Below are 12,205 nucleotides of genomic sequence, written 5' to 3' on the forward strand. Positions count from 1 at the left end.
GGATTCTGAGTTTTTTTTTTTCTAGTCTGTTCCCACACTCAGAAATATTTAAGAGCATTCCTTTATCATTTGTCCAGTTGACTTAAAAACATCTCTGGAGATAGAGGTTCCAAAACTCATTAGAAAAACCATTGGCTAATTTATCCATGTTTATCAGTGCTTAAATAATTTGTTTTAACCACTTACTTGCCTCCTGCTTAGAGAGATACATACTGACTAAAAATTCCCTTAATTCTTTTGTAAATTACCATTGCTCATCCTATTAACTGTGGTTCAAATTCAATACCTCAAAATACAACAGGATAAGAATTTTATTCCTCACGTTAAAATACATTAACTTAGAAGAACTAAACAGATAAACAGCTCTAAGTAGTAGTCATGTACCCAATATATGGGTAATGTAGACGTATTTCTATCCTTGATTTTATTAGGGAATTCATAAGAATACATAAATCAGTTTTAGAAGTGACATCCTGAAAACAAATTGAACATGAGGATTCTATGGCTGGTGTCCCATGGTTTCATGTTTCCATTACACTACCTAAGCATGCTTTATTTAACATAATCAGGCTAGATTTTCCCATTATTTTTTCTTTGGACAGCTCAACCTGTTATACATAGTGTACATGATCTGAGAAGCAGTCTAACCTCACACACCAATTTATCATTGCCTATTGCTTCCTGTCTTAGAAGTGTGCTCTAGATGTGTTCAGGTCACCCCTCCTTGTGAAGATACTACTCAAGGCAGCCTTCACGTCCTTGTTCCTCAGTGTATAGATCAGTGGGTTCAGCATAGGAGTGACCACAGTGTACATGATGGCAGCGACCTGGTCCTGGTCCATGGAGCTGCTTGAGACTGGGCGGATGTAAATGAAGATAACAGGAGCATAGAAAAGAATGACCACCATGAAATGAGAGGCACACGTGGACAGTGCTTTGCGGAGTGCACTACAGGAGTGGGTCTTGGAGAAAAGAGAGATGATTATGGTGAAGTAGGAGAGAAGTGTTAGGAAGAAGGGGCCCATGGCAATGGTCCCGGTAACCATGTTGAGAAGCCACTGGTTGAGCTCCGTGTTCCCGCAGGCCAACTCCAGCAAAGGCTTGACATCACAGAAGAAGTGATGGATCTGATGAGAACCACAGAAGTTCAAGCGGGAGGTCATCATGGAGTGCAACAGGGCGTGGAAAAAACCAATGGTCCAGACTGTGACAGCCATCCGGGTACAGAGCTGGTAATTCATGATGACAGAGTAATGCAGTGGCCTGCAGATGGCCACAAAGCGGTCAAAGGCCATCACGGCCAACAGCATGGCCTCCGTGCTGCCCAGGAAGTGGAAGAAGTGAAGCTGGCTTATGCATCCCAAGAAGGAAATTGCCTTGTGTGTAGAGAAGAAGTTCTCCAGCATCTTTGGCAGTGTCACCGTGGAGTAGCAGATATCTAGACACGACAGATTTCCCAGGAAGAAATACATGGGTAAATGGAGTCTTGGATCAGAGACGACAACCAGGAAGACTGCTCCATTGCCAACCACACTGACCATGTAAATTGCAAGGAAAACCACGAAGAGATAAGGCTGCAGTGCTTGGATGTCTGTGACTCCCAGGAGGAGAAATGCAGTGACTGAGGTTTGATTCAGCATCACTTAAGAGAAAGGATGAATTACTCTATGGAGCATACCTCTGTTGAGAATCAGAGACTTTGTAGTTGAGGATTTTCCTGTCTACACAATGGTACTTTGAGGGAGAGCATTGTTGTTTTACACAGTTCCCACATCAGACCTTTTATAGGATTTGCCTCATTAGACTATTAGATATTATGGTGAACTGTTGATTATGGGTCATTGGTCCACCATTTTTTCCCCTTATTTGATTGTCATTAATATGTTTCTTTCTCCCAGAGACTCAGAGCACGTAGCCAACCTACCATCTTCTCTCGTTGTGCACATCTACCTTCTGAGAAAACTTTAATGGGTGTCCAGACTGCTACCTCCAGACCTTGTAAGAAAGCCCCTGAAGGGTTTTAACTAAGGAATATAGACGAGGAGAGAATGAAAACAATGGAAGGAAATCTGAATGGAGATGCAGACATGGGGTGCCTCCTACAAAAAGGGGAATTTTTTTTTCTCAGCTTGGGAAATCCCTGAGAGGAGAATAGAAAGATTTGATGTGAGAGGAAAAAAGGAGTGGGTTGATGAGGCAGTACTTCTCCATAGCTTGGAGGATTCTAGGCCATAGAGTTGAAGGAATTTAGAGAACATACCCGATCTGTGCTGTACCTCCGTAAAAGGCTGGCTCCATACAGGTCAGAGTAGCTTTCTTTGACAGTATGTTTTGCACCCTGTTAATCCTACCTTTCCTATGTAAGATACAAATGTTATGGCAAATATCATTTTGGGTTCTCTGACTCACCAAACAAAATTGGATCAAAAATTCATTTGAGGAAGAAACCTTTTTCTAACATTTAAAGACAATTTCTAATCAGACTTGTCCTTAGTCATTTATTTCACTGCAATTTTAATGCTGAGAGATTACATATTTACTCTGGAGAATATTTAGAGAACCAGGCCTGCTGAGTTGAGAATGAGATATGGCAAAGAAGTGTATAAAGAGCCTTCACAATCCACAAAGCAATCAGGAATCCATCATAAAATAGGAAACCAGCTCTAGATCTGGGCGCTTAGTTGCATATAAACAAGGATGCCGAAAATATGGGGTCCTCTCAGCCCGAGTCCTAAGGCATTCTCTTACCTAATTGTCGGATTCACAGCCTGCCCAGCTTTGCAGGTTTACACTCCCAACAGCTGAGAATGGCAGGAAGATATTTGAAGTGACTGTTCATATTGGGATTGCAGCATGAGCTCATCATGTTCAGAAATGTCTTTGTCTCCTTCTGACATTCTTCCTGCCTCAGGAGCCACAGACGTTAGACATAAAAACACGGAGAGAGTGTCCCCTGGGTGTGAGCAGGATCGCTGTGAGAATAAACAGGATATTTACCCATACTTGCGATTCAAGACAATTCCTCTTGGGTGTTGCTATCTTGAGTTCCATCTTTTTTTTTTTTTTTTTTTTGCCCCCACTGCTCCAAGTTTTTCTTTTCTATGTTTCTTCGTTATTTGCAGAGTCGTGGACAGCACGATTGTCAGGGGCCTCCTATGTTTTCTTAGTTCAACTACCTTTTCTTTCTTTGTCATCATGGGTACTTCCCTGAAAAACTTTGTGAGAGGGGCGCCTGGGTGGTTCCGTGGGTTAAGCATCCGACTTCAGCTCAGGTCATGATCTCGCGGTCCGTGAGTTCGAGCTCCGCCTCCGGCTCTGTGCTGACAGCTTGGAGTCTGGAGTCTGCTTGGGATTCTGTGTCTCCCTCTCTCTGACCCTCTCCCGTTCATGCTCTGTCTCTCTCTGTCTCAAAAATAAATAAACATTAAAAAAATTAAAAAAACTACTGTGAAAAATTGAAAAAAAACTGGCAATGTTTGGTAAGGAATGGAGGCCAGTTCCATTGACCTGTATAGATGATGATAATCTTTAACATTCCACGTAATTGTTACTATGGTCCTGTGGAAAACAAGACAGAGGAACAAGGAGAAGTAGGATTGCTTTTATTTATTCCAAATTAGAGTCTTCATTGTTGGTAATAACGTTAAATTTGTTTGTTTAAAATAGACATCCCAAGGCTCACATCCTTCTCTAAGGAATGAGGCTGGTCTCTCCTTGTGTATCCTCTCTTGTTGCTGCAACCTTTAGGTGAGAATATTCTGTGAGCCTCATCCCAGGAATATATGCAATCTGACATCCATGCAAACTTTCTTATAATAGTTATAAACACCCTGTACCTTGCCTGTCTTTGTGTTGAGATCCATTATTGTTTCTTTGAAGGAATTCATCGTATGTCTCACACGTTAAAAATTCCTTGTTCAAAGAATGCCTGTGTGTATTTGTGAAAGCAATCGTCTCCTGAATTTGACTGAGGTCCCTAACTCATAGTTTTTGAGATGGAGCCCAGCTTTGAGCTCTACAGTAACAGATCAAAGCCCACTCTCAATTCTCTCTCTCTCCTCTGTCTCTGCCCTCCCCATGCTCATGTTCTTTCTCTCACTTTCAAAATAAACAAATAAACTTAAAAAATAATATTCCTTGTTCAAGTATATGCTATAAATAGAATGGAAAAAAACACTTACTTTGTGCTCGTTTTTCTGAGTTTCTTACAGGCATTAGCTCATTTTTTTCTTCCAATCACCCAGCATGAGAAGTACTAAAATCATTCCTAGTTATAAGAAAAGGGGAGCTCAAATGATTTAAGTAATTTTGCTGTTTCCTCCCAATGTTACTGAGGAATCATTGACAAGTATAGTTGTATATGTTTCAAGTGTACAGTGTGATTTGACTTTCATATATGTGGTGGGATGACCACCACTATGAATATCATGAATGCTTCCATTGTCTCACATTGTTGACACTTGAGTGTGGAGAGAATGCTCAGAGTGTACTGTCAACTTATTTCCCTGCCATTGAATGTCCCTGCTTTGTAATAAATTGTGCGACTGGTGTTCAAACTAAGAGTCCAGTTCTGCAGCTGACTGCAGTGTGGTCTATTCTTTCAAAATACTGCCCACCTCAATTTTATCTACAGTTCCCACAGATGTCTAGAAATCTGATATTTTGATGAAGTCATGCCTAGCACATTTTCTCTTTATGTTTTGTCTCTCTGAGGTCTTGTTTATAAGTCATTTTCCTCCTCAAGTCAAAACAAAATTGTCCTCAATATTCTTTTATTATATGGTCAGCTTCATGGGCATGTGACTGCAGTCCCCACACATTTAAAGCTTTTTCTTATCATCTTGAAATTCTCAGTAACTTTGGATTTTTTAAAATATATTTTAATGTATTCATTTAAATTCAAGTTTGTTAACATACAGTGTAGTATTGGTTTCATGAGTAGAACCCAGTGATACATCACTTACGTATAATACACGGTGCTCATCCCAAAAGTAACCTCCTTAATTCCCATCCCCCATTTAGCCCATCCCCTACCCACCTCCTCAGTTTGTTACTGTAGTTAAGAGGCTTTTATGGTTTGCCTCCCTGTCTGATTTTTATTTTATATTTATTTAAATAGAAGTTAGTTAACATACAGTGTAATAACGATTTCAGGAGTAGAATTTAGTGATTCATCACCTGTATACAACACCCAGTGCTCAGCCTAACAAGTGCCGTTCTTAATGCCCCTTGCCCAATTAGCCCATACCTCCACAAACCTCCCCTCCAGTAACCCTCAGTTTGTTCTCTATCATTAGGAGTCTCTTGTCGTGTGTTTCCCTTTCTATTTTTTTTCCTTCCCATATGGTCACCATTTTACCCTGAAAACCCACTTATGAGTGAAATCATATGATGTTCGTCTTTCTCTGACTTAGTTTGCTTAGTATAATACCCTCTAATTCCATCCACCTTGTTGCAAATGGCAAGATTTCATTCTTTTGGATCGCCGAGTAATATTCCCTTGCATATATATACCACATCTTCTTTATTCATTCGACATTCGATGGACTTTTGGGTTCTTGCCATAATTTGGCTATTGTTGGTAGTGCTGCTATAAACATTGGGGTGCAATTACCCCACTTAAGTAGCATTTTTGTATCCTTAGGATAAATACCTAGTGTTGCATTTGCTGGGTGATAGGGTCGTTCTAGTTGTAGTTTTTTGTTTGTTTTTTTAAGAATCAACGTAATTTATGAGTAAACAATTCACAAAAAATAAAAATACAAATGTGTCTTAAACATGAAAAATTTTAAAACTTCCTACTAAGGGAAATGTAAATTAAAAATAAAATTAAATACTATTTTTCAGCTATCAGCTTGACAAATATCAAAGGTTGACATATTGGCAAGACAATGACAAAGGCATTCATATGTTTCTGGTAGGAATTGCCCTCCAATATTTATGGAAGGCAATTTGACAGTACCATTATTACAATTGCACCTATATATATTTTAATTAATTAATTAATTAATTAATTAAATTTACATCCAATGTAGTTAGCATATAGTGTGACAATGATTTCAGGAGTAGATTCCAGTGATTCATCCTCTGTTTATAACACCCAATGCTCCTCCCAACAAATGTCTTCCTTAATGCCCCTTAACCATGTAGCCTGCCTCTGCCCCCACAACTCCTCCAACAACCCTCTGTTTGTTCTCTATATGTAAGAGTCTCTTATGTTTTGCCCCCCACCCTCTTTTTATGTTATTTTTGCTTCCCATCCCTTATGTTCCTCTGTTTTGTATCTTAAATTCCTCATATGACTGAATTCATATGATATTTGTGTTTCTCTGAGTGACTAATTTCATTTAGCATAATACCCTCTAGTTCCATCCACATAGCTGCAAATAGCAAGATTTCATTCTTTTTCATTGCCTAGTAATACTCCATTGTGTATATATACCACATCTTCTTTATCCATTCATCTGTTGATGGGCTTTGTGCTCTTTCCACACATTGGCTATTGTCTATACCGCTGCCAAAAACCTTGGAGTGAATGTGCTCCTTTGAAACAGCACACCTATATCCCTTTGATAAATACCTAGTAATACAATTGCTGGGTCATTGGATAGTTCTATTTTTAATTTTTTGAGGAACCTCCATACTGTTTTCCAGAGCGGATGCACCAGTCTGCATTCTCATGAGCAGTGCAAAAGGGATCCTCTTTCTCCACATCCTTGCCAACATCTGTTGTTGCCTGAGTTGTTATTTCAGTCATTCTGACTGGTGTGAGGTGGTATCTCATTGTGGGTTTAGTTTGTATTTCCCTTTATGATGAGTGATGTTGAATATTTTTTCATGGGTCTGTTAGTCATCTGGATGTCTTCTTTGAAGAAGTGTCTATTTATGTCTTCTGCCATTTTCTTAACTGGGTTATTTGTTTTTTGGGAGTTGAGTTTGATAAGTTCTTTATATATTTTGGATACTAACCCTTTATCTGATATGTCATTTGCAAATATCTTCTCCCATACTGTTGGTTGCCTTTAGGTTTTGCTGATTGTTTCCCTTGCTGTGCAGAACCTTTTTATTTGATGAGGTCCCAATAGTTCATTTTTGCTTTTGTTTCCCTTGCCTCTGGAGATGTGTTGAGTAAGAAGTTGCTGCAGCCAAGGTCAAAGAGGTTTTTGCCTGCTTTATTTTCTTGGATTTTGATGTCTTCCTGTCTTATGTTTAGGCGTTTCATCTATTTTGAATTTATTTTTGTGTCTGGTGTACGAAAGTGGTCCAGGTTCATTTTTCTGCTTGTCACTGTCAATTTTTCCCAGCACCACTTGCTGAAGAGACTGTCTTTATTCCATTGGATATTCTTTCTTTCTTTGACAAAATTAGTTGGCCATATGTTTGTGGGTCCATTTCTGGGTTCTCTATTCTGCTCCATTGATCTGAGTGTCTGTTTTTTTGCCAATACCATACTGTCTTGATTGCAGCTTTCTAATACATCTTGACGTCCAGGATTGTGATGCCTCCTGCTTTCGTTTTCTTTTTCAAGATTGCTTTGGCTATTCAGGGTCTTTTCTAGTTTGATACAAATTTTAGGATTGTTTTTTCTAGCTCTGTGAAGAATACTGGTGTTATTTTGATAGGTATTGCATTGAGTACATAGATTATTTTCGGTAGCATTGACATTTTAACAAAATTTGTTCTACAATCCAGGAGCATGGAATATTTTTCCATTTTTTGGTGTTTTCAATTTATTTCAAAGCTTTCTATAGGTTTCAGTTTATAGATTTTTCACCTCTTTGGTTAGATTTATTCCTAGGTATTTTATGGTTTTTGGTTCAATTGTCAATGGGGTCAATTCCTTGATTTCTCTTTCTGTTGCTTCATTATGGTGTGTAAGAATGCAACTGATTTCTGTGCATTGATTTTATATCCTATGACTTTGCTAAATTCATGGATCCACTCTAGCAGTTTTTTTTTAAGTGGGATCTTTTGGGTTTTCCATAGAGTATCATGTCGTCTGCGAAGAGTGCAAGTCTGAATTCCTCCTTGCCTATTTGGATGCCTTTTATTCCTTTGTGTTGTCTGACTGCTGAGGCTAGGATTTCCAATACTATGCTGAATAACAGTGGTGAGAGAGGGCATCCCTGTCGTGTTCCTGACCTTACAGGGAAAGCTCTCAGTTTTTGATGAAGATATTAGTGGTGGGTCTTTCATATATGGCTTTATGATCTTGAGGTATGATCCTTCTAACCGTACTTTCTTGAGGGTTTTTATCAAGAAAAGATGCTGTATTTTGTCCAATGCTTTCTCTGCATCTATTGAGAGGATCATGTGGTTCTTGTCCTTTCTTTTATTAATGTGATGTATCATGTTGATTGTTTTGCGGATATTGAACCAGCCCTGCATCCCAGGCATAAATCCCACTTGGTCATTGTGAATAATTCTTTTAATGTATTGTTGGATCCGATTGGCTAGTAACTTGTTAAGGATTCTTGCCTCCATGTTCATCAGGGAAATTGGTCTGTAGTTCTCCGTTTTAGTGGGGTCTCTGTCCGGCTTTGGAATCAAGGTAATGCTGGCCTCGTAGAATGAGTTTCCTTCCATGTCTATTTATTGAAACAGCCCCAAAAGAATAGGTGTGTTAACTCTTTAAATGTTTGGTAGAATTGCCCTGGAAAGCTATCTGGCCCTTGACTCTTGCTTGTTGGGAGATTTTTGATTACTGATTCGATTCCTTTACTGGTATGGGTCTGTTCCACTTTTCTATTTTTGTTTCAGTTTTGGCAGTTTATGTTTCTAGGAATTTGTCTATTTTTTCCAGATTGCTAATTTTTTTGGTGTATAATTTCTCATAATATTCTCCTATTATTGTTTGTGTTTCTGCAGTGTTGGTTGTAATCTCTCTTCTTTCCTTCTTGATTTTATTTATTTGGGTCCTTCCCTTTTCTTTTTGATCAAACTGGCTAGGGGTTTATCAATTTTTGTTAATTCTTTGAAAGAACCAGCTCCTGGTTTGATTGATCCCTTCTGCTGTTTTTTTTTTTAATAGTATTGATTTCTGCTTTAATCTTATTATTTCATGTCTTCTGCTGGTTGGGGGTTTTATCTGCTGTTTTTTTCCCAGGTGTTTGAGGTGTATGGTTAGGTTGTATATCTGTGACCTTTCTTTCTTCTTTAGGATGGCCTCGATTGGTATATACTTCCCTCTTATGACCATCTTTGCTGCATCCCAGAGATTTTAGGCTGTGGTGTTATCATTTCCTTTGGCTTCCACGTACTTTTTAATTTCCTCTTTAACTTCCTGGTTAGTCATTCATTCCTTAGTAGGATGTTATTTAGTCTCCAAGTATTTGTTTTCTTTCCAAATTTTTTCTTATGTTTGATTTCGAGTTTCATAGCGTTTTGGTCTGAAAATATGCACAGTATGATCTCGATCTTTGGTACTTCTTGAGGACTGTTTTGTGTCCCAGTATGTGACCTATTTTGGAGAATGTTCCATGTGCACTGGAGAAGAATATGTATTCTGCTTTAGGATGAAATGTTCTGAATATATCTGTGAAGTCCATGTGGTCCAGTGTGTCATTCAAAGCTATTATTTCCTTGTTGATTTTCTGTTTAGATGATCTGCCCATTGTTGTAAGTGGGTTGTTGAAATACCCTCCTATTATGGTATTACTATTGATGAGTTTCTTTATGTTTGTGATTAATCGATTTATATATTTGGCCACTGCCATTTTTGGAGCATAAATTTTTACAATTGTTAGATCTTCTTATTGGATAGACCCTTTAATTATGATATAATGCCCTTCCTCATCTCTTGTTACAGTGTTTATTTTAAAATCTAGATTTTCTGAGAGAAGTATGGCTACTCTGGCTTTCTTTTGGAGACGATTAGCATGATAGATGGTTCTCCATCCCTTACTTTCAATCCGTAGGTGCCTTTAGATCTAAAGTGGGTCTGTTGTAAACAGCATATAGATGGGTCTTGTTTTCTTATCCATTCTGTTATCCGGTGTCTTTTGATTGGAGCGTTTAGTCCATTGATATTTAGAGTGAGTCCTGAAAGGTGTGAATTTATTGCCATTATGTTGCCTGTAGATTGGAACTTCTGGCGGTGTTCTCTGGTCCTTTACAGTCTTTGTTGCTTTTGATCTTTTTTATTTTTATTTTTTCATCTTTTGTCGCCTCATAAAGCCCCCCCTTAAAATTTCTTGCAGGGCTGGTTTAGTGGTCACAAACTCATGTAATTTTTATTTGTTTGGGAAACTTTTTACCTCTCCTTCTATTTTGAATGATAACCTTGCTGGATAAAGAATTCTTGGCTGCATAGTTTTCTGATTTAGCACAGTGGATATATCCTGCCACTCCTTTTTGGCTTGCCAAGTTCATGGGAATAGGTCTGCTGCAAACCTGATCTGTCTTCTCTTATAGTTTAAGGACTTTTTTTTCCCTTGCTGCTTTTACAATTCTTTCCTAGGCTGAGTATTTTGTGAATTTCAGTATAATATGCTTTGTTGATGGTTGTTTTTTGTTGAATCTAATGGGAGTTCTCTGTGCTTCCTGGATTTTGATGTCCGTGTCTTTCCCCAGGTTAGGAGAGTTTTCTACTCTGTTTTGTTGACATAAACGTTCTATGCCCTTTTCTCTCTCTTCATCTCCTGGGACCCCTATGATTTGGATGTTATTCCTTTTTTAATGAGTCACTGAGTTCTCTAATTTTATATTGTGCTCTTTTGCCTTAATGTCCCTCTTTTTTTCTGCTTCATTTTTCTCCATAAGTTTGTCTTCTCTGTCACTTGATTCACTCCTCTGCCTCAGTCATCCTTTCTGCTGTGGCATACATTTGAGATTGCAGCTCAATTACAACATTTTTTATTTCATTCTGACTATGTTTTATTTCTTTTATTTCTGCAGAAAGGGATTCTTTTGTATTTTCAACCCCAGCTAGTATTCTTACGATTGGATTCTAAGTTCTGGTTCAGACATCTGGCTTGTATCTTTGTTGACTAAGTCCCTTTCTGTCATTGCTTCCTTTTCTTTCTTTTGGGGTGAATTCCTTCATTTTACCATTTTCAAGGAAGAAAAGGAATTTAAAAGTAAAAAAAATGAAAATAAAAATTAATAACAACACAAAAAACAAATAAAGGATTCTAGATCTTAGATATGTTTTGTTCATGTTGTTGAAAGAAGCTTGACAAATAGAGAAAAAAAGGATAGAAAAAAATAAGGAAAGTGTTTGAAAATTAAAAAAAAAGTGTATACAAGAAAGAATAAAATGAAATGATGGAAGTAAAATAAAATTTTAAAAGTTTACAAAAAAGTGAAAAATATAGGAGAAAAAAACAAAAATCTTTTTTGTTAAAACGGAAAATAATTTTTTTCTTTTTCTGTATTCATGAAGAAAAAGGAAAAAAATGAATAGATGGACTTGCAAATAGAATGAAATACAATTGAAATTAAATCCAGTTTCCTCTAGAAGTGAAACTATGAAGCGCTAGTTGTAGTTTTTTGAGGGACCTCTATACTGTTATAGCATTTTAAAAATTCATCCTGATTATTCCTAGGTCTTTGATCTGCAGCAAAGGATTCTCTGGTGTTTTCTATGCTTTTTAAAAGCTGAGTTAGTGGTCTTATGACTGTTCTTCTAAATTTCTGTTCAGATATATTATTTATATCTCTTTTGAGCAAGTCCCTTGCTGTGATTTATTTTTGACCTGTGTTTTGGGATGAATACTTCTGTCTTGTCATTTTGGCCATGTTTTTGTCTTGCATGTTTTAAAAGCTTGTTATGTTTTCTCCCCTAGTGTACTATTATATTAAAAAGGATCATACACTGTCCAGGACCTGTCCTTTAGGAAGTGTTCTTGGTGTATGCTGTGTGCTCTCTGCTGTTGTGTTTTGGCTGCTCCTTCCCATTGGTCAGCCTTGTGCAGAGATCTTCCTTGCTTGCAGTGGGGAGTGTTTGGAACTTTAACTAGATGTGCTTTGCTTTGGTTTTCATAATAAGTCTGGACAAAGGGAAAAATAAAGAAACCTTCATCCCCTAAAAAAAGAAAACAAGAAAGGGAACACACACACACACACACACACACACACACACACACACACACACTGAAAAACCTAAAGAAAACAACGAACCAATAATCAGAAAATTATAAGGCTGATTCCAAAGAAAACAAAAGTAAAAAACAAAAGAAGTCAAGAAAAAAGAAAGAAATAGAAA

The 12,205-nt window shown here is 37.7% G+C and overlaps 1 protein-coding gene across 1 annotated transcript; it reads right to left on the minus strand.

The window, feature by feature from the left end:
• Positions 1-592: 592 nt before the first annotated feature.
• On the minus strand, positions 593-1,656 carry LOC123385264 (olfactory receptor 12D2-like). Its single transcript, XM_045057020.1, has one exon. It carries the CDS (start codon positions 1,638-1,640, stop codon positions 687-689), a length of 954 nt encoding a protein of 317 aa, XP_044912955.1. The 5' UTR covers positions 1,641-1,656; the 3' UTR covers positions 593-686.
• Positions 1,657-12,205: the final 10,549 nt, after the last annotated feature.

Source organism: Felis catus, chromosome B2 (genome assembly GCF_018350175.1).
Source record: "Felis catus isolate Fca126 chromosome B2, F.catus_Fca126_mat1.0, whole genome shotgun sequence".
NCBI lineage: Eukaryota > Metazoa > Chordata > Mammalia > Carnivora > Felidae > Felis > Felis catus.